The following is a 22367-nucleotide window of genomic DNA, read 5'->3' on the forward strand; positions in this document are numbered from 1 at the left end:
AATGTTTATTCTCTCATTCTATTAAGCCAGTATAACCCTCATCCCCAAACCAGACAGAGATTCATCAAAGAAAGAGAACTATAGACCTATTTCTTTGATGAACATCAATGCAAAACTTCTCAACAGAATACTGGCCAAGCATCCTCAACAACTCATCAAAAAATTATACACTATGATCAAACAGGATTCATCACGGGGAGGCAAAGCTGGTTCAAAACGCAAATCAATTAATATAATTCAACACATCAACAGGAGCAGGGACAAAATAACATGATTGTCTCAATAGATGTAGAAAAGGTTTTGACAAGATCCAACACCCCTTTATGTTAAAAGCTCTGCAGAAACTAGGAATCCATGGAACATTCCTCAATATAATAAAGGCTGTGTATGACAAACCCACAGCTAGTATTATACTTCATGGCAAAAAGCTAAAGCCATTCCATCTAAAATCAGGAATGAGACAAGGATGTCCACTCTCTCCACTCCTCTTTAACATAGTCTTAGAATTTCTAGCCAGTGCAATAAGGCAAGAAGCAAGTATAAAGTGGATCCAAATAGGGAAAGAGAAAGTAAAACATTCCCTCTTTGCAGATGACATGATCCTGTATATAAAGAATCATATAGACTCTACTCCAAAGCTCCTTGAGCTGATTCAAAACTTTGGGAGGGTAGCAGGCTATAAAATTAACCCTCAAAAATGAACTGCCTTCCTCTATGACAACAGTGAAGAATACGGCAACAATCAGGAAAGCAACTCCTTTTGCAATAGCCTCAAAGAAAATCAAGTACCTAGGAATTATCTTAACTAAGAATGTAAAGGACCTTTTTGAGGAAAACTTTAAAATCCTGAAAAAGGAAATTAAAGCAGAATTAAGAAAATGGAAAAACCTTTCAGGCTCCTGGATTTGAAGAATCAATATCGTGAAAATGAAAATCTTCCCAACGGCTATCTACAAATTCAGTGCAATACCCATCAATATTCCAGTATCTTTCTTTAAAGAAATAGGAGCGGCAATTCAAAATTTCATATGGAATAATAAAAGACCCCATATAGCAAAAACAATTCTTAGCAGAAAGAACAGTGCAGGCGGGATATCAATACCAAACTTTAGACTGTATTACAGAGCTATAATTATCAAAACAGCTTGGTACTGGCACAAGAACAGGCTTGAAGACCAATGGAATACAACTGAAGACCCAGATATTTAACCACAGACCTATGGCCACCTAATCTTTGACATGGGAGCCAAAAAAAAAGAATGGAAGAATGATAGCTTCTTCAACAAGTGGTGCTGGCAGAACTAGTTAAGCACCAGCGGAAAACTAAAGTTGGATCCTTCTTTGTCACCCTGCACTAGAATTAACTCCAAATGGATCAAAGATCTCGAGGTAAAAGCCAACACACTGAAAACTTTACAAGAAGGAATAGGAGATACACTAGGCCTCCTTGGCACAGGTCGATACTTTCTCAATAAGGATCAAGAATCACAACAAAGAAAATAGAACAAGAAGTATCCAGGAAAGAAAAGATAGAAAACAATGTCCCCACTATCACTCTTAATCATCTCATGCTGAGATCGGTGATCTGATTTCATCAAAGCTCACAATTGTCATCATAAGACCACAGCTTTTATACTAAAAATAAATGTTTATTCTTACTCTAAACACTTAAAATTAAATTACTCTTTTTAAATAAAATATCATGACCAGGGGAAAAGTAATGCGAGAAGGATGTACAGCCCAGAGGGAAATTTTATTGATTGCCTTTATTCATTACCATTAAACTTTATCAAATTTAAAATGAAAGTAAATGACTATAATAAATGGTACCAGAATATATTAGGGAATGATAATAAAACTTTAGGTTCCTATGACATTGCCATTTCATTTACCAAAAAATTCTATATACAATACTGAGAATTCAAATCTGGCTGCATTCATTCCATTTCTTTTTATTTCTTTTTTTATCCTGATTAATAGAAGGGCTACATTATATTCACCAGATAAAAGGTGAATAACTTTACAACATTGATACCCTTTCTCATGACATGGTCCCCATTTTCTCCCACCCTTCCCCCATCTTGATTTTCCCCCTTCCGTATTCAATTTCAAATAACCAATTAAGCACCTATAAAATATATCAGATAACAAGGTGAAATACTGAAATAATATGAGATCACCAAGGGATGGCAAAATAGATGAGAGTAACATAGAACATAAAGGACAACAATCACTCATTATATGGCTTTTGTTTCCTTATGCTGGTCGTCCTGTCAGTTAGTGTCATACTATTTGGCCTTATGTATCTAGATTTTGTTCTATTGTAAATGTATGCTAGGAGAGCCCAAGGTTTCTACTTATTATCACAAATGAGTGAGACTATTGGGCCCATGTTCCTTTGAGTTTGACTTACTTCAGTTAATATAAATTTTTCTAAGCTTTATTTCTGTTTTAAAATTTTTATTGTCTGGATAATGTATAGAGGTGTTTAGTTACATTTGTCAGGTGGTAGATCTATTACTTCTTGCACATTGATACCTTTTCTTATGTTTTTGTCACTGTTTCCCTCCTCTGCCACATTCATTCGATTTCTACCGGCTGGGTCATATGATATGGAATTATATTAAGTTCCTGGTACTTTGGGGTAAACTTCAATGTAAAGATCACATTTGATTATAATTCAAATTTAATTTTAAGTTGTATTAAGTTCCCATTTTTTCCGTATGCAAAGACCGTATTTGGTCCTAAGTCCAGTTGAATACTCAATATGCATCATCAGAGGAAAGGACCAGTAAAGTACAAAGATATTATTTGGAGGGGCTGGGAGTTTGGCCCATGAAGACCTGGGTTCCATTTCTTGGTACCACATACATGGACAAAATGTCAGAAGTGTTGCTGTGGCTCAAGGGGTAGAACTCTGTCCTTGAGAAAACCCCAGGACAGTGCTTAGAACCTGAGCTCAAGCCAAGAAAAAGAAAAGGGATATTATTTGGGGACCACCTCCTAAACTGTATCTTGAAGATCTCCATGCAAGTTTGGAGCAATGGCCACTATGGTGGACCAAACAATTTAAAATATCTGCAATCATGCCTGCCCCTGGAGACTCTCATCAGTTCATTAGTAAACAGAGACCATGCTATCTCATGTAGGGTCCTTGAAGCCTACATGATCTGATATTATCAAGTGCTAGTGCACAATAATTATGTTATTATTAATTATCACTAATATCATTATCAGTCTTATTAATTAGAAGTGTATTATTTTAATAACTATTACATATCATTATTATATATTACAGTATTATGATTAATATTTTATTAGTGTTTATTAGTATTGATATCATTATTTTCTCACTATAATGGACATATTGCATCTTTCTCTTTGAGAAACCTATCAAGGAACCCTGATAATTTTGGAAATGATTAAAAAAAACAAGCTGAACTGATACAAAGAAGACCTTGTAAGGACAGAAGGACAGATTTTTGGAGAAGACCCTGGTCATTATTTGAGTATAAAAATTCAATCTTAGCTGGGTGTGGTGGCTCATACCTATAATCCTAGCTACTCAGGAAGCTGGGATGTGAGGATCTTGGTAAAAAGCCAGCCCGGGCAATACAAAGATCTCTAATTAATCACTAGAAAATAGGAAGTGGGGCTGTGGCTCAAGGGTAGGATAGTAACCTTGAGTTGAATAGCTCAGGGACAGCGCCCAAGCCCAGAGGTGGGGCGGTAACCTTGAGCTGAAGAGCTCAGGGACAGTACCCAGGCCAGAGTTTAAGGTCCATGACCCCTTTCTCCCCCAAAAATTCAATCATGTTGAGATTTTCTAAGAAATACAGCCCAACGTGTACTTATCTATATTATCAACTGAATTGAGTCTTCACACAGGAACTTGACATTAAAAATAAATCTATGAAGTGGCGCTGTGGCTCAAGGGGGTAGGGCAGAGGTCTTGAGCTGAAGAGCTCAGGGACAGTGTCCAGGCCCAGAGTTCAAGTCCCATGACCGACAGACACACACACACACACACACACACACACACACACACACACACACACACACCAATCTAAGCTCTAGCCACCATTAACATTTTTCTTTTTTGGACACAGATTCATGAAATTTTTTAAAGAAAGAACCCACCATGCAGTTTCTGCCTTACTTGGTTTAGAAGAACAAAACAGATGGTGTAGTCTGAGCTCACACAGGAAACGTTACTCAACAAGGCAGGTAATATCGGAAACCAGATTGAAATTATAAATGGGACTGTAATATATTATCATTGGATTTCGCCATTTTGCGAGTGGGGAACTTGGTGATGAACCATTCCAGGTCTTTGGGCTCATTGGTATGTCTACATTTTCATTACTTTTTGAAACCAAAGTGTTGATACAATCACAGAGAAAGCTTCCCAAGGAGGAGCCGCTTCAAGGCATCCTTTATCTCTCTGTTCCTCAAACTATAGATGAAGGGGTTCAGCATTTGAGGGACCACAACATACATCATCGAGGCCACCATATTTTTAGTGGAAGAATTAGCCATCTCTGAGCTCATATACAACCCACAAGCTGTCCCATAGAATAAGGAGACCACAGAGAGATGAGCCCCACAGGTAGAAATGGCTTTGTGTCTTCCCTTCACGGTGGGTATCCTCAAAACAGAAGACACAATCAGGGTGTAAGAGAAAATAATCCCCAAGAGGGGAACACCAGCAAAGGCACTAGTTGCCACGTAGGCAAGAATGGTATTGATAGAAGTGTCAGAACAGGCCTTGTTCATGATCTGGATGAGCTCGCAGAAGAAGTGGGGCAGTTCAAGGTCGGTGCAGAAGGACAATCTCAGCAGCATGAGGCTGTGGAGCAAAGCGTTCATGGAAATAACAAGCAGGGAAATTATAACCAGCAGGACACAGAGGTGGGGATGCATGATGGCTGTGTACCTCAGAGGGTGACAGATGGCCACATAGCGGTCATAGGCCATCATTGTAAGGAGACAACTTTCTAACCCACCAAAAAGCAAGACAAAGCAGACTTGGGCAAGGCACCCAGCAGAGGAGATGCTGTGGTCCTGGGCCTGAATGTTCACCAGCACCTTTGGGATGGTAGTGGTGCTGGTGCAGACATCAATGAAGGAGAGACTGGACAGGAAGAAGTACATGGGGGTGTGGAGGTGGGGGTCAGAGCTGACGGCCAGGATGATGAGCAGATTCCCCAGCACGGTGATCAGGTACATGGACAGGAAGAGGCTGAAGAGGAGGGGCTGGAGTTCTGGGTCATCTGTGAGTCCCACAAGGAAGAATCTAGCTATTGCTGTTTGGTTTATGACTTCCATGCTCCCTCTGGAAATTACTGGACTAGATGAAGTGAAACGTGAGATCACACGTGCTACTTGAAGGGCAGAGATCAAGAGGATCACAATGTCTATGAGACTCTTATCACCAATTAACCACCCCAAAACCCAAGAGTAGAGCTGTGATTCAAGTCCTACACTGCCAGCCTGGAGCAAATAAGACATCATACCTATGCCTTAAGTTCAAACCCCAGGAACAGCACAAAAAAGAAAAACGAAGGCTGGATTAATGTCCTACAGGAAAAACAAGTTTTGTGCTCTTGGAGAATCAGCCAGCAGAGTGAGAGTAGGTAAACACTAATGTCAGTACCAAGAGATTTTTGTCTACACACAGTAGACAGGAGGGCTGGTGATTAGAGTGTAGGCATTAATTCCCACACCCCTACCCCATTTTCAAAGCATTGATCAGGGCCAGGGCACCAACCTGGCTGCCTCCACGCCTGGCCTCTTGCCTGGATGTAGAGGACAGGAGCTCTTTCTGTCCTCAGGGCAGGGCAACACAGGGTTAGAGGCATCTGATTCCTGCCCAGAACGGCTGCCCTGGCCTGGCTTGGGGCTTAGGCTTTGCTTCCTGACTGGCCTGGGCTGTGAAGGGACACGGCAGCTCCTCAGCCCCGGTAGCCCTCCTGCTCAACATCCAAAGCTCCTCATTACACAGCTATTGTACTGTCACTGGAGTCCCAGGAGAGCATGTCCTGGAAGACTCTGGGCCCTGCGGGGAGGAGGTGAGTATGGTGGATCCACTTGTTAGACTCCCGATTCAGCGGGATGTCTTCCAGGCAGAGCCCCCTTCCCAAGGAACAGCGAGACCACTCAGTCGGATGCAATCAGCAAGAGGTTTATTCAGGAACACGAGTACCCGGGGCAACAAGGTCTTCTAGGAGACTTGCGCGCCTAGGCTGGGGAGAGGGGGATATTTATGGGTGGCTGAAGCAGGTTACAGAAGCAGAAGCATAGTTACAGAGTAATGATTGATTATGATCACATTAGGTAAGACTCAGCTAGGGGCTCAGCTAGGGGTTTATTGAATTTCCACTTGGTTAAACAGGCAGTAGACTGCATGTCTTGTTTCTGGCCTTATTTTATTGTTTTACTCCTGGAATTTCCTCCTCTTATTCAGGTTCAGTTTCACTGACTCGAACCAACTCAAACTGCACATCCTGTTGGCTGTTTTTCCATCCCATTGTATAAACTGTAGCTACTTGCACTATTCTAAAGGCCATTCTTCTAAGACTTTGGATTATGTTTGTGTTGTGAAAGTGGTTGCTATTGGTTACTATTACATTATGGAGAGATTTCATATTTCTCAACATTATGGGGAAATTTCATATTTTTCACACTGAGCTCTGAGTCCAAGCGTGTGACATCCACATCTGTGGGTTGCCTCTGCCCAACTGCTTTTTCCTATCTTGCGTGCACTGTATGTGTTGCTTGCCCAGCTGGCCTTGAACTATGTACTCCATGCAGCTTTGACTTCCGTCTTGTTCCACCTCCACCTACCGTGTGTTGAGATTTAAATTTTGTGCCACTGATACACAGGCTGCTATATTTGCTGTCTTTGATAATTTCTAATATTTATTTTTTTTGAATATGGAAATGTTAAACAGGGCTGGGAATAGACAGATAACTTTAGAGTACCATTCAATGTACAATTGTATTAACCTCGCCTATGACTTGTTAGATGAATGTGTGACCTACCCTCAAATCAGTCAGTGTCCGTTATGGGTGCTGGTTGGCTTGTGCTTCTAATCCTCACTGCTTAGGAGGTGGAGCTTAGGCAGAAAAGTCTCCAAAGCTCTTCTCCAAATCAGCAAAGAGCCAGCAATGGAGCTCTGGCTCTAGTTGTAAAGTGTGAGCCTTGAAAGTAAGGGGCGGTGTTTAGGTCCTGATTCATGGCCCACGAATGCACTCGGGCATACGTACAATCAGTAGCATGAATTGAAGAGCACAGATTTGGCTGCTGAAGGGTGAAGGTGAATTTTGTGTTAAAGAAATCAAGTCAAATTCTTCTTGCACTGAACTTAGAGGAAAATAAAGAAGCTTTGGGAAGAGTACTTCGTATTCAAAGATCTTAAGAATTTGTGCTAAAGAGAAGAGATGGGATGGTATATGTCACAGAGGATCCAAAGTTTAGTGCTTGAAGTCAGAGCCTGGGCCCTGTGCCTAGCTTCTTTTGCTCAATGCTAGTTTTCTACCTTTTGAGCCACAGCACCAGTTCTCTTTATATGGTGCCATTTCTCTTTCTATAGTGCTAAGCAGTGAAACTCAGGGCTTCATGCATGTTAGGCAAAAACTCTACCACAAAACCACATTTCCAGCCTCAGAAATGGTTTTCATTGATGGAAATGCATATACCAGGTACATTGCATGCTGTTAGAAATAATCAGTTGGAAAGTTGGAGAGAATTACCTTAGCATGGTAAAAGTGCATGCAATCTATGCAGGAGAAGGATTAGACTTGCATGCATTCTCAGTGCCAAACTATGACTTGTCAAGAGAAAAGAGGAGAAATTTTCTTGGTTTCCACAAATAATGTAAATTTACCAGTACTCTATCGCTACGTAGACAGAGCTCTATTTTTTTAATGAAAATTCAACAAGCAACTTCCACTGTATGAATTTTAAGATTAAAGAAGCTTGTCCCCCAAAAAATACACTAAGGGAACGTTTTGCTGTTCACCTTGGAGACTGATGCTAAAATCTGAAAAGGTGATCCAAACAACGACATAGAAAAATTCAACTGGGCAAAAACCAAGAAGGGCTTGGCACAGTGGTTCATGCCTGTAACCCTAGCTACTCAGGATGCTGAACTCTGAGGAGCAAGGTTCAAAGTTAGTCCAGGCTCAAAAGCGCCTGAGACTCTTGTCACCAATTAACCTCCAGGAAATAGGAATTGAGGCTTGGCTCAAGGGTAGGTCAGTACCCTTGAGCTGAAGAGCTCAGGGAAAGTGCCCAGGCTGAGTTCAAGCCCCATGACACATGGAAAAAATAAAAGCAAGAAGGCAAGAAGAAAGGAAAAGAACAGAGATTAAAACATAGAAGTGAGTCTGATGCTGAATGAGAAGTGACAAAGAAAGGGAGAGCCAAGGAGAAGAATTAAAGAAAGATAAAGTAGAGGGAGGAATAGAAAGTGTAGGAAAGAATTGAGTACAAGAGTTATGAAGGCAGAGGAAGAGGATGAGGAGGAGGCAAGGAAGAGGTTAAATAAGGTGAAGAACGTAGTATTTATATACTGAGCTCCTGCATGGCATCCTATCCTTTTCCTGTCTACTAACCGTTTTTAGAATCCCACCTTCAAGGGAGGACACACATGGAGCATTCCAGGAGATAGCTATATGTCACAGAAACTGCCTATCATCCTCCCCACTACTGGTGCTATGGAGGTGGAGGACTTCCTCTAAGCTGGGCCTTGGTGGTAGGGTGTCCAGATCCTGTTGGCACATAGTTACAGATCCAATAGTGGCAGAAGAGGGAAGTAGTAGTCTCAGGCATCTCAATTACTCCTCCTCCTCCTCCTACTACTGTACTGGTTCTGGAGCTTGAACTCAGGAAGGACCTGGGCATTTTCCCTGAGCTATGATTTTTTTTTTACTACTACATGAGCCACATATCCACTTCTGACTTTTTGGTTGGTCATTGGAGATAAGAGTGTTATAGACTTTCATGACCAGTCTTTAAACTAGTGACTCAGATATGGAGTAACTGGGATTATAGGTGGGATCTACTGGTAGTTAGATAAGTTTTATTTATCTACTTATTTATTATTCAGCCTCAGTTTCCCCCTTGAATTGGCCATTACTGAAGACCCAGGAGTTAAACACCAACTTTCATCTGGGATGAAATGGATGGAAAAGAGGGGTGATCCAATTTCTGAATGTCCTAAAAAGTGAAGTCTATCGCATCTATACCAAGAGACAAAGGGAAGAGTTGAGAAAATGTACTAGAATTGTTTTTTTCATATATTTTAATTGTAATTATTAGAGGGATTATATTATTTTCACCAGATGGAAGGTGCATTACTTCACAAACATTGGTACCCTTTCTCATGTCTTGGTCCCCATTTCCCTCCTCCCACCCCGCATTTTTGAAATGCTGATTGATGGAGAAACCCAGCACTGGTGGCTGAACACCTGTAATTCTAGCTACTGAAGAGGATCAGATATGAGGATTGCATTTTAAAGCTAACCTGCGCAGAAAGTCTGTGAGACTCTTCTATTTAACCACATAAAGTCAGAAGTGGCTCAGGTGGTAGAGTACAAGCCTTAAGCAAAAAAGCTTAGGCCTTGAGTTCAAGCCCTGCAGATGACAAAATATTTAAAAGAATGCTTGGTGTAATAGAATATAATCCTATCTCTACAGAAAGCAGAACTAGGAAGATGATTCTGCAAGTCCCATCCTAGAAGATAGCAAGGACTTTTTTCTTAATTTTATTTTATTTTCAGGGTGGTATATAGAGGGATACAGTTACATTTGTAAGGTAGTGAGTACAGTACTTCTTGAACATTGTCACCGCTTCCCATCATTTTCTCCTACTTACCCTTCTCCCAACCCCTCCCAAGTTGTAAAGTTCATTTCTAGTATATTGTCATGTGAATATCGCTGTTACACTGGTTCTCCCTTCGCCCTTTGTCTCGTCATCTTGTTTTTCCCCTGCGCCTGCCTGATTCATAAATACTTAAAACCCATCAGATACCAAAGTCAGATACAACAACATGGCATAAACCGTAATGGAAAAGGGAAAAAAAACAACAGAAAATCAAAAACAAAGTAAGAAAATAACTTCACATAGTATATTGAAAACAACATCTGCAAAAATAGACCTCTTTTTTCCCTATCCTGGCGTTCATTTGCCTTAGTCTCATGCTATGTGATCATATGCACATAACTATTGCACTCCTCTAATAGGAGAATCCTAGATGTATACTTATTATTATAAACGAAGGAAACCATGGAGTCTATGTTTCTTTGGGTTTGGCATACTCCACTTAACATGATGTTCCAAGTCTTTCCATTTCCTTTTGAATGGGGCAATGGCATTCTTTCTAATGGCAGCATAGAATTTCATTGTATGTAAGTATCACACTTTCTTGATCCACTAATCTACTGAGAAGCATCTGAGTGTGTCCATATCTTAGCTATGGTGAATAGCGCTGCAATGAACATGGTTGTGCTGGTAGCTTTAGACCTTGTTTATGAACGTTTGGGTAAGTGCCCAGGAGTGGAATTGCTGGGTCATAGGAGAGCTCTTGTTTAGTCTTTTGAGGAATCACCACACTGCTTTGCGGAGTGGTTGAATAAGTTTGCACTACTACCAACAGTGTTGTAGCATTCCCTTTCTGTCACATCCCCATCAGCATCTGTTGTTATTAGAGTTCTTGATAATATTCATTCTAACTGGAGTGAGGTGGAATTTTAAAGTTGTTTTCTTTTCCAGTTCTTTTATTATCAGAAATATCGAGCATTTCTTCATGTGTCTATAGTCCACTCTATTTCCTCTTCAGAGAAGTCTCTCTTTAAATTGTTCTTTTTTCAGTCCTGGGTACTGAATACTGTTCTTGGGAAGTGACATTCATTTTTATAACTAAGGCAATCCACAGTTACAATTATAGCCACAGTTGCCTGAAAATGGGCTATCGTAACCTACACTTGAGGAGGAAATGAAGAGAGGTACCTGGATGAAGACCTTGGCTCTCTGAGCACATTTGACCATCATCAGTCCCATAAGTCACGAAATACCTTCCTTCCTCAAGCATACCTGCAGTTGTTGCTCTGTAGATCATTTACTTTGTAGTGTTTGTAAGACAGTACACTAAGACTTTTTTCATATATTTTTATTGTAAGTAATAGATGGGTTACATTATATTTGCCAGATAGAAGATTCATTAATTCACATACATTGATACCCTTTTTCATGTCTTGGTCCCCATTTCTCTCCCTCCAACCCCAACCGTCGTCTTTTTCCCCCCCTTCTCTGTCCAATTTCAAATAACAAAATACAAATATATCCAATATATCAGATAACAAAGTGAGATAATGTAACAATATGAGATAACCAAGAGGCACAAAAGAGATGAGAGATACCATAGTACATTAAGGACAACAATCTCTTTTTATATGGCTTTTGATTCTATATCCTAGAGGTCCTTTCATTTAGCATCATACTATATAGCCTTATGTATCTAGTTTTTGCTCTATTGCAAATCTCTGCTAGGAGAGACCAAGGTTTGTACTGATTATGCCAAAGAGGGAAACCATTGAGCCTATGTTCCTTTGAGTCTGGCTTACTTCACTTAATATGATTTTTTCTAAGACTTTCCATTTCCTAACAAATGGGGCGATGTCATTCTCTCTGACAGCCGCATAGAATTCCATTGTGTATAAATTTTCCTCTGAGGTCTACCTTTGCGGTGTTCCGAAGGAGCTGTTATTTTGTGTGCTCTTATTGTTACAATTCATAAACTGTTGGATTTCTGTTCTGATCTCCTCGATGACCATTGTTGATTCAATAATGTGTTGTTCAATCTCCATGAAATACAGGGTTTTCCTTGGTGGAGGTGGGTGTTCAGTTCCAATTTGATGCCTTTGTGGTCTGAGAGTGTGCACGGAATAATTTCAGTGTTTTTGAATCTGTCCAGGTTTGTTTTATGTCTTAAGATGTGGTCTATTTTGGAAAATGTTCCATGTGCTGCTGAAAAAAATGTATATTGTGTTGTTTTGTGGTGGAATATTCTGCAGATGTCTGTTATATGTAGTTGACTATATAGTTGTTGAATTCTAAGGTTTCTCTGTTGAGTTTTTGCCTTGCTGATCCGTCCATAGGTGACAGTGGTGTGTTAAAATCACCAACAATCACTGTGTTTCGCTCTATGTATGGTTTCAGTGAAAGTAAAGTTTGCTTGATGAAGTTCTGAGCTCCGGGATTGGGTGTGTAGATATTTAGGATCGTTATGTCTAACTGGAGGAAAGATCCCTTTAGTAGTTTGTAGTAACCTTCTTTGTCTTTTTTTTTCTCTTTTTTTCCCTTTTTTATTGTAATTAGTAAAAGGGTTACATGATATTTGCCAGATAGAAGGTGCATTAATTCACATACATTGATACCCTTTCACGTCTTGGTACCCATTTTCCTCCCCCCCCAACCGTCTTGATTTTCCCCCCTTCCCTATCAAATTTCAAATATCCAAATACAAATAAATTCAATATATCAGATAACAAAGTGAGATACTATACCAATATGAGATAACCAAGGGACAGCAAAGGAGATGAGAGACAACATAGTACATTAAGGACAACAATCATTCATTATATGGGTTTTGTTTCAACAACTCATCAAAAAAATTATACACTATGATCAAACAGGATTCATCAGAGGGAGACAAAGCTCGTTCAACATATGCAAATCAATTAATATAATTCAACACATCAACAGGAGCAAGGACAAAAATCACATGATTGTCTCAATAGATGCTGAAAACGCATTTGACAAGATCCAACACCCCTTTATGATAAAAGCTCTGGAGAAAGTAGGAATCCATGGAACATTCCTCATTATAATAAAGGTTGTGTATGACAAACCCACAGCTAGTATTATATTAATGGTGAAAAGCTAAAGGCATTCCCTCTAAAATCAGGAATGAGACAAGGATGCCCACTCTTTCCACTAATCTTTAACATAGTATTAGAATTCCTAGCCAGTGCAATAAGGCAAGAAGCAAACATAAAGAGGATCTAAGTAGGGAAAGAGGAAGTCAAACTATCCTTCTTTGCAGATGACATGATTTTGTATTTAAAGAATCCTACAGACTCTATTCCCAAGCTCCTTGAGCTGATTCAAAACTTTGTAAGGGTAACAGGCTATAAAATTAACCCTCAAAAATCAACTGCCGTCCTCTACACCAACAATGAGAGGAATGAGGCAACAATCAGGAAAGCAACTCCTTTCACAATAGCCTCAAAGAAAATAAAGTACCTAGGAATTATCTTAACTAAGAATGTAAAGGACCTTTTTGATGAAAACTTTAAAACCCTGAAAAAGGAAATTAAAGCAGAACTAAGGAAATGGAAAAACCTCCCATGTTCCTGAATTGGAAGAATCAACATTGTGAAAATGACAATCTTGCCAAGGGCTATCTACAAATTCACCACAATACCCATCAATATCCCAATGTCATTCTTTCAAGAATTAGAAGAGACAATCCAAAATTTCATATGGAATAATAAAATACCACGTACAGCAAAAACACTTCTTAGCAGAAAGAACAGTGCAGGAGGGATTTCAAAACCAAACTTTAGACTCAATTACAGAGCTATAATTATCAAAACAGCTTGGTACTGGCACAAGAACAGGCCTGAAGACCAATGTAATAGAACTGAAGACCCAGATATTAAACCACAGACCTATGGCCAGCTAATCTTTGACAAGGGAGCCAAAAAAATAGAATGGCAGAAAGATAGCCTCTTCACCAAATGATGCTGGCAGAACTGGTTAAGCACCCGCAGAAAACTAAAGTTGGGTCCTTCTTTGTCACCCTGCACTAGAATTAACTCCAAATAGATCAAAGACCTGGAGGGAAAAGCTGACACACTGAAAACTTTACAGGAAGGAATAGGAGATACACTAGGTCTCCATGGCACAGGTCGAAACTTTCTAAATAAAGACCAAGAATCACAAGAAATCAGAGAAGGCTGGATAACTTGGACTGCAATAAACTGCAAAGCTTTTGTATGGCAAAGGACATAGCTAGTAAATTAATTAGGAAGCCTACCGAGTGGGAGAAGATCTTCACCAACCATACAACGGACAAAGGCCTCATATCTAAAATATATCAACAGCTCAAACAATTGAATCACTCCAAAACTAATCTCCAAAGTAACAACCATCACATTAAAAGATGAGCCAAAGACTTAAAGAGAGTCTTCTCTGAAAAAGAAACAAAAACGGCCTATAGACACATGAAGAAATGCTCAACATCTCTGGTCATAAAAGAAATGCAAATCAAAACAACTCTAAGATTCCACCTCACTCCAGTTAGAATGGCCAGGATTAGGAAAACTAATAACAACAGATGCTGGAGTGGATGTGGCCAGGAGGGTTCACTACTACACTGTTGGTGGGGGTGCAAACTTGTTCAACCACTATGGAAAGCAGTATGGCAGTGCCTCAAAAGACTAAACATAGAGCTCCCCTATGACCCAGCAATTCCACTACTTGGCATTTACCCAACTATCCAGAAACTAGGGCATACTAAATCCACTACCACAACAATTTTCATTGCAGCATTATTCACCATAGCAAAGATATGGAACCAACCTAGATGTCCCTCAGTTGATGAGTGGATCAACAAGATGTGGTATTTATACACAATGGAATTCTATGTTGCTGTCAGAAAAAACGACATCGCCCCATTTGTTAGGAAATAGAAAAAATAACATTAAATGAAGTAAGCCAGACTCAAAGGAACTTACGCTCAATGGTTTCCCGCATTTGTCATTTTGTAGAAACCTTGGGCTCTAGTAGCAGAGATTTGCAATAGAGCAAAACCTTGATACATAAGGCCATATAGTATGAAACTAATTGAAAGGAACTCCAGGATATTGAAACAAAAGCCATATAATGTATGATTGTTGTCCTTAATGTACTATGTTATCTCTCATCTCTTTTGCTGTCCCTTGGTTATATCGTATTGTTACAGTACCTCATTTTGTTATCTGATATATTGGACATGTTTGTATTTGGTTATTTGAAATTGGATAGGGAAAGGTGGAAAACAAGATGAGGGGTGGGGGTGGGGTGGAGGGTAATAGGGACCAAGATATGTGAAAGGGTATCAATGTATGTGAATTAATGCACCTTCTATCTGGCAAATATCATGCAACCTTTTTATTAATCACAAAATATATATACATATATGTATAAAAATAATTCCATTGTGTAGAAATACCACATCTTCACATCAACTGAGGGACATCTGGGCTGGTTCCATATCTTTGCTATGATAAATAGTGCTGCAATGAACATCGTTGTGCTAGTGTATTTAGTATGTCCTTGTTTCTGGACGATTGGGTAAATATCCAGTAGTGGAATGGCCAGGGAGGTCCTTGTTTAGTCTTTGGAGGCACTGCCATACTGCTTTCCATAGTGGTTGAACGAGTTTGCACTCCCACCAACAGTGTAGTAGTGATCCCTCCTGGCCACATCCCCTCCAGCATCTGTTGTTATTAGTTTTCTTGATCTTGCCATTCTAACTGGAGTGAGGTGGAATCTTAGAGTTGTTTTGATTTGCATTTCTTTTATGACCAGAGATGTTGAGCATATCTTCATGTTTTATAGGCCATTCTTGTTTCTTCTTCAGAGAAGACTCACTTTAAGTCTTTGGCTCATCTTTTAATGTGATGGTTGTTACTTTGGAGATTAGTTTTGGAGTGATTCAATTTTTTGAGCTATTGATATTTTTGATATGAGGACTTTGTCTGTTGTATGGTTGGTGAAGATCTTCTCCCATTCTGTAGGCTTCCTACTTAATTTACGAGCTATGTCCTTTGCTGCCGGGGCCTACAGGCAGCAAATTCAGGTTCCTGAAATAGGGGTCAGGGACTGGAAAAAATAGAAGAGAGACAAACACATGGAGTCCAGGAAGTCTGCAGCCCAGGTAAAGACTGCAGCCCTGTTTATTCTCAACTCAAAGCTTATATCCCTTCTGAAACCAGGGAACTTCCAGGTGTTACATTCATATGGTAAATCTCAGGTCATTTAAACAGAATAAAGCCAGAAAACAATAAGACAATAGAGCAATTGTCTGATGCAAATCAAGGTACAGTTTGATTCCACTCTGGCCTCCAACACTTTGCCATACAAAAGCTCTGAAGTTTATTGCAGTCCCACTTATCCAGCCTTTCTCTGATTTGTTGTGATTCTTGGTCCTTATAAGAAAGTTTCGACCTGTGCCAAGGAGGCCTAGTATATCTCCTATTCTTTCTTGTAAAGTTTTCAGTGTGTCTGCTTTTACCTCGAGGTCTTTGATCCAAATGGAGTTAATTCTAGTGCAGTGTGACAAAGAAGGATACAACTTAATTTTCTGCAGGTGCTTAACCAGTTCTGCCAGCACCACTTGTTGAAGAGGCTGTCTTTCTCCCATTCTATTTTTTTTCCTCCCTTATCTAAGATTAGGTGGCTATAGGTCTGTGGTTTAATATCTGCATCCTCAGTTCTATTCCATTGGTCTTCAGGCCTGTTCTTGTGCCAGTAGGAAGCTGTTTTGATAATTATAGCTCTGTAATTGAGTATAAAGTTTGTTATTGAAATTCCTCCTGCTCTATTCTTTCTGGTAAGAAGTGTTTTTGCTATCCCGGGTCTTTTATTAAAACATTGGGATAGTAATGGGTATGGTGTTGAATTTGTAGATAGCCCTTGGCAAGACTGTCATTTTCACGATGTTGATTCTTCCAATCCAGTAGCATAGGAGGTTTTTCCATTTCCTCATTTCTGCTTTAATGTCCTTTTTCAGGATTTTAAATTTTCATCAAAAAGGTCCTTTACATTCTTAGTTAAAATAATTCCTAGTTACTTTATTTTCTTTGAGGCTATTGCAAAAGGAGTTGCTTTCCTGATTGTTGCCGCATTCCTCTCACTGTTGGCGTAGAGGTAGGCAGTTCATTTTTGAGGGTTAATTATATAGCCTGCTACCCTTCCAAAGTTTTGAATCAGCTCAAGGAGCTTTGGAGTGGAGTCTATAGGATTCTTTAAGTACAGAATCATGTCATCTGCAAAGAGGGAAAGTTTTACTTCCTCTTTCCCTGTTTGGATCATCTTTATTCTTGCTTATTGCCTCATTGCACTGGCTAGGAATTCTAGCCAGTTATGTTAAAGAGGAGTGGAGAGAGTGGGCATCCTTGTCTCATTCCTGATTTTAGAGGGAATGGCTTTAGCTTTTTGCCATGAAGCATAATACTACCTGTGGGTTTGTCATACACAGCCTTTATTATAATGAGGAATATTCCATGGATTCCTAGTTTCTCCAGAGCTTTTAACATAAATGGGGTGTTGGATCTTGTCAAATGCCTTTTCTGCATTTATTGAGACAATCATGTGATTTGTGTCCTGTTGATAAGTTGAACTTTATTAGTTGATTTGCGTATATTGAACCAGTTTTGCCTCCCTATGATTAATCCTGTTTGATCATAGTATATAATTTTTTTTGATGAGTTGTTGAGGATGCTTGGCCAGTAGTTTGTTGAGAAGTTTTGCATTGATGTTCATCAAAGAAATAGGTCTGTAGTTCTCTTTCTTTGATGAATCTCTGTCTATTTGGGGTTCTAAAAGCTTCTTGCAACTGGATGGGCCTGCCCTTCTGGACATTTGGGAAGTTCTCTGAGATGATTCCCTGAAGTATATTTCCAATACCATTGACCTCTTTCTCCAGACCTTCCTCAATACCAATTAGCCTTAAATTAGGCTTCCTAATTGTATCTTGGACCTACTGCAGTGTTTTCTCATATTTCCTGGATTTGGATTGACTCGTTTTCTGTTCTTTCTCTATAAAAACTAAATGATCTTCAACCCCAGAAATTCTCTCTTCTGCATTGTCTAACCTGCTATCGAAACTTTCTCCTTTATTTCTTCAACCCCCTTGCTTCTAATTGCTCATTTTTGATGGCTTGCATCTGTTATTTTAGATCATGTATGGATTTCCTTAGCTCCTTGATTTCCATTTGAGTAGTTAGCTCAGCAGCTTTATTCTCTTTGGACATTTGTTGGAGTTTGGTCACGTTTTTCTTTGTGGTTTCTATGAATGCGTTCATTTTTCTTTGAAAAACCTTTATTATGGCCTCCTTTATGGCTTCCCCTTTTTCACATATCACCTTGTTTATGGTTTTCTCTTGATTAGCTATGGCTTCCTCCCTTATCTCTTTCTATATGTTTTCACACTTTTTATAAATGATGTTTATCAATTGCATTTGTATTGCATTTGGAAGACTGTCCTCTCCATTTGCCACTGACTGCTCCATTGCCTGTTTATGTTGGGTGGGTGATGCTATTCCTTGATTTGACATTTTTCTTGAGTTTCTTGTTCTGTCCATTTGAAAATGGGAGCAAGATTAATACTAAACAAGATTATAATTTTTCAGCTATAGCCAACCCAGACCTTTTTAGTTTGCTGACAATAGATGTTTGCTCTTTTAGATTGGTAATATCACTCTCTCTTTCTTTTTGTGCACTTACATACAAATCTAATTCAACCACAGCTTATCGATTTATGACCAAAACAATAAGGCCCTCAATCCAATCTCTATTGTATTTAAGTTCCTCTGGACCTAGAGTATAATTGAACACCTAGATACACAGCGTTGCTCAACAACCATCAAATGTAGATCCATGCATTATAAGAGATGAAGGATGAACAGATGACCAGAGATAGAAAAATAACATGAAAGACGACAAGGGAGGTAGGAAAAGAATACTGCAGGAGTGTAAGATTATTATAGTAATGAAGAAAAGGTATCATGTAAGGATAACTGACCTAAGATGATAGACAGGTAGAATATTTGAGTAGAAATTTAGAGGAGCTTAGATAAAACTTATGACAATATGAAGAGTAATAAGAGGAATATGTAGAGAAAAGAGCGGGGTAGATGTAGGAGATTTCAATGATACAAACTTTAAAAGGAAAAAAAAACAAAACAACAAAATAAAAGAAAACAGAACACACACACACACACACACACACACACACACACACACAAAACAAAAAAACAAAAACAAAAAACAAACCAAAAAAAAAAAAAAGAAAAGGTGTGGAGAGATTCCTCACTGTTGTGAGTTCTCACCCAATGGATACTAGGCTTGGGAACCAGGAGTTTAAAAAGCAGGTGATTGTATCAATATGGATATAATTTTTATTCAGACTGTACCCAAAGCTGTCACTGTGTTTCTAGAAACCACCAGAGTCACAGAAGGAATGCGAGAAAAGAGAGGAGGAAAAAAAAAGGAAAGAGAAAAGGAAGATGGTGCAACAAGTGGTGCTGGCAGAACTGGTTAAGCACCTGCAGAAAAGTAAAGTTGGATCCATCTTTGTCACACTGCACTAGAATTAACTCCAAATGGATCAAAGACCTCGAGGTAAAAGCCGACACACTGAAAACTTTACAAGAAGGAATAGGACATATACTAGGCCTCCTTGGCACAGGTTGAAACTTTCTTAATACGGACCAAAAATCAGAACAAATCAGAGAAAGGCTGGATACATGGGACTGTATTAATCTGCGGAGCTTCTGTATGACAAAGGACATAGCTAGTAAATTAATTAGGAAGCCTACTGAGTGGGAGAAGATCTTCACCAACCATACAACAGACAAAGGCCTCATATCTAAAATATATGAACAGCTCAAAAAATTGAATCACTCCAAAACTAATCTCCAAAGTAACAACCATCACATTAAAAGATGAGCCAAAGACATAAAGAGAGTCTTCTCTGAAGAAGAAACAAAAATGGCCTATAGACACATGAAGAAATGCTCAACATCTCTGGTCATAAAAGAAATGCAAATCAAAACAACTCTAAGATTCCACCTCACACCAGTTAGAATCGCCAGGATCAAGAAAAGGAATAATAACAGATGCTGGAGGGGATGTGGCCAGGAGGGATCACTACCACACGGTTGGTGGGAGTGCAAATTCGTTCAACCACTATGGAAAGCAGTATGGCAGTGCCTCAAAAGACTAAACATAGAGCTCCCCTATGACCCAGCAATTCCACTACTTGGCATTTCCCCAACCATCCAGAATCTAGGGCATACTAAATCCACTAGCACAATGTTCATTGCAGCATTATTCACCATAGCAAAGATATGGAACCAACCTAGATGTCCCTCAGTTGATGAGTGGATCAACAAGTTGTGGTATTTGTACACAATGGAATTCTATGCTGCTTTCAGAAAAAACGACATTGACCCTTTTGTTAGGAAATGGAAAGACTTAGAAAACATCATAGTAAGTGAAGTAAGCCAGATTCAAAGGAACTTAGGCTCAATGGTTTCCTTCATTTGTCATAATCAGTAGAAACGTTGGGCCCTACTAGCAGAGATCTGCAATAGAGCAAAACCTTGATATATAAGGATATATAGTGTGAAGCTAATTGAAAAGACCTCTAGGATACTGAAACAAAAGCCATATAATGAATGACTGTTGCCCTTAATGTACTATGTTGTCTCTCATCTCCTTTGCTGTACCTTGGGTATCTCATATTTTTACAGTAGCTCATTTTGTTATCTGATATATTGAATTTATTTGTATTTGGTTATTTGAAATTTGATAGGGAAGGGGGAAAACCAAGATTGGGGAGGGAGCAGCGGGGGGGGGGGAGGGTAAAGTGTACCAAGACATGTGAAAGGGTATCAATGTATGTGAATTAATGTACCTTCTATATGGCAAATATCATGTAACCCTTTTATTAATTACAATAAAAAATATTTAAAAAAGGAAAGAATCATAACATTAGAAAAAAAGATGTAGGTAAAATGGCAAAGAGAAAAATAAGAACACCTAAAAATGCAAATGAAAAGGGGTAGAAGAACAAACAAAAAAATAAAGAAAAAGGGTATTCTTCACCTTTTTGGGGGGGGGGGCAGGATAGGAAACTTGTGTCTCCACTAAATTCGGGATCCAAACACTTCACAAAGTCTTTTTCTCTTGTGATTTGGCTTTGCAGTTTTTCGGGTCAGATTGGTGTTTGGTGATTTATTGGAGAGGAGAGTTCACAGACTGTACTGTCTGGGCTGACTTCCAATGGTGATTCTCAATTCTCAGCCTTCTGAGTAGCTAGAATTACTGCTGTGAGCCACTGGCACCCAGTTGCTAAATGCACTTCTGATTTAGAATATTCTCAAGATAGTATGAGTTCGCCAGGACACAATGTATTTTTAAATCAAGCACGTGAATGTCAAAATGTTTTCCAAATGCAGACAGGTGGATTTGCTGTTTCCTTGAACCCACAGATCAAAATAGAAAACCTTAATGTGGACAGTGGGCGGCTTTGTAGACCAGGATCCAAAGCGCTCTCTTGATGTCCTTGTTCTTCAAACTGTTGACAAAGGGGTTCAGCATGGGGGTGACCATGGTGTACCCCACAGAGGCCACCATCACCTTCCTGGGGGCATCTGAAACAACTGAACTACAGTAGACTCCCAGGCCTGTCCCATAAAACAAGCACATGACAGACAGGTGAGAGCCACAGGTGGAGAAGGCTTTGTATTTCCCCCTGGCTGATGGGACTCTAAGAACAGTAGAAACAATTTGGATGTAAGAATACAGGATCCCTGAGGCTGGAATCCCCCCAAAGAAAGCACCAATCAGATAGATGAAGAGGTTTTTGGTGGAAGTATAATCACAGGCAAGCTTCAGGAGTTGAGAAGGGTCACAGAAGAAACTGGGAATTTCTATACCTGTACAGAAAGTAAGTCTCAACATCATTAAGCAATGTAATAGGGAATCCAGAAAACTGAGGAATAATGACAGCAGGACCAAGAAGCCACAGAGGTGGGGGTTCATCTTGGGAACTATGGCAGAGATGAAACCAAGGTCAGCCATGGAGAGGATGGAGAGGAAGAAGTACATGGGGGTGTGGAGGTGGGGGTCAGTGGTGACAGCCAGGATGATGAGCAGATTTCTGAGCATGGTGATCAGGTACATGGACAGGAAGAACCCAACTAGACCAACTAGTAGACCGGAGTTCTGGGTCATCAGAGAGTCCTAGGAGTTGAAACTGTGCTAATCCTGTGTAGTTTCATGGTTCCATGAAGCTTGCACTCCTTATGAAAAATATACCATTATTGGAATAAATAAATGTAAAGGCAATCAACAATATGTCTACATTGTAAGATTTATATGCTCAAAATCCACTATTCACACTTGATTTTTGCAATGATTTGGATAAAATGGAAATGTGTCCTCAAAAACCCACGTGATCTAAGCAACATTTTGAGAAGGAGAATATGTATCCCTCGAGAAATGGGATCCAGTGCTTCTGTATCA

General features: G+C 39.5%; 1 protein-coding gene across 1 annotated transcript; it reads right to left on the bottom strand.

Annotated features, from left to right (window-relative positions):
• Window positions 1-4392: 4392 nt before the first annotated feature.
• Window positions 4393-5328, bottom strand: LOC150068882 (olfactory receptor 7G2-like). Its single transcript, XM_090341837.1, has one exon. The coding sequence runs from the start codon at window positions 5326-5328 to the stop codon at window positions 4393-4395; it is 936 nt and encodes a 311-aa protein (XP_090197963.1).
• Window positions 5329-22367: the final 17039 nt, after the last annotated feature.

Source organism: Megascapheus bottae, chromosome 1 (assembly GCF_031878675.1).
Source record: "Megascapheus bottae isolate mThoBot1 chromosome 1, mThoBot2.hap1, whole genome shotgun sequence".
Taxonomy (NCBI): Eukaryota; Metazoa; Chordata; class Mammalia; order Rodentia; family Geomyidae; genus Megascapheus; species Megascapheus bottae.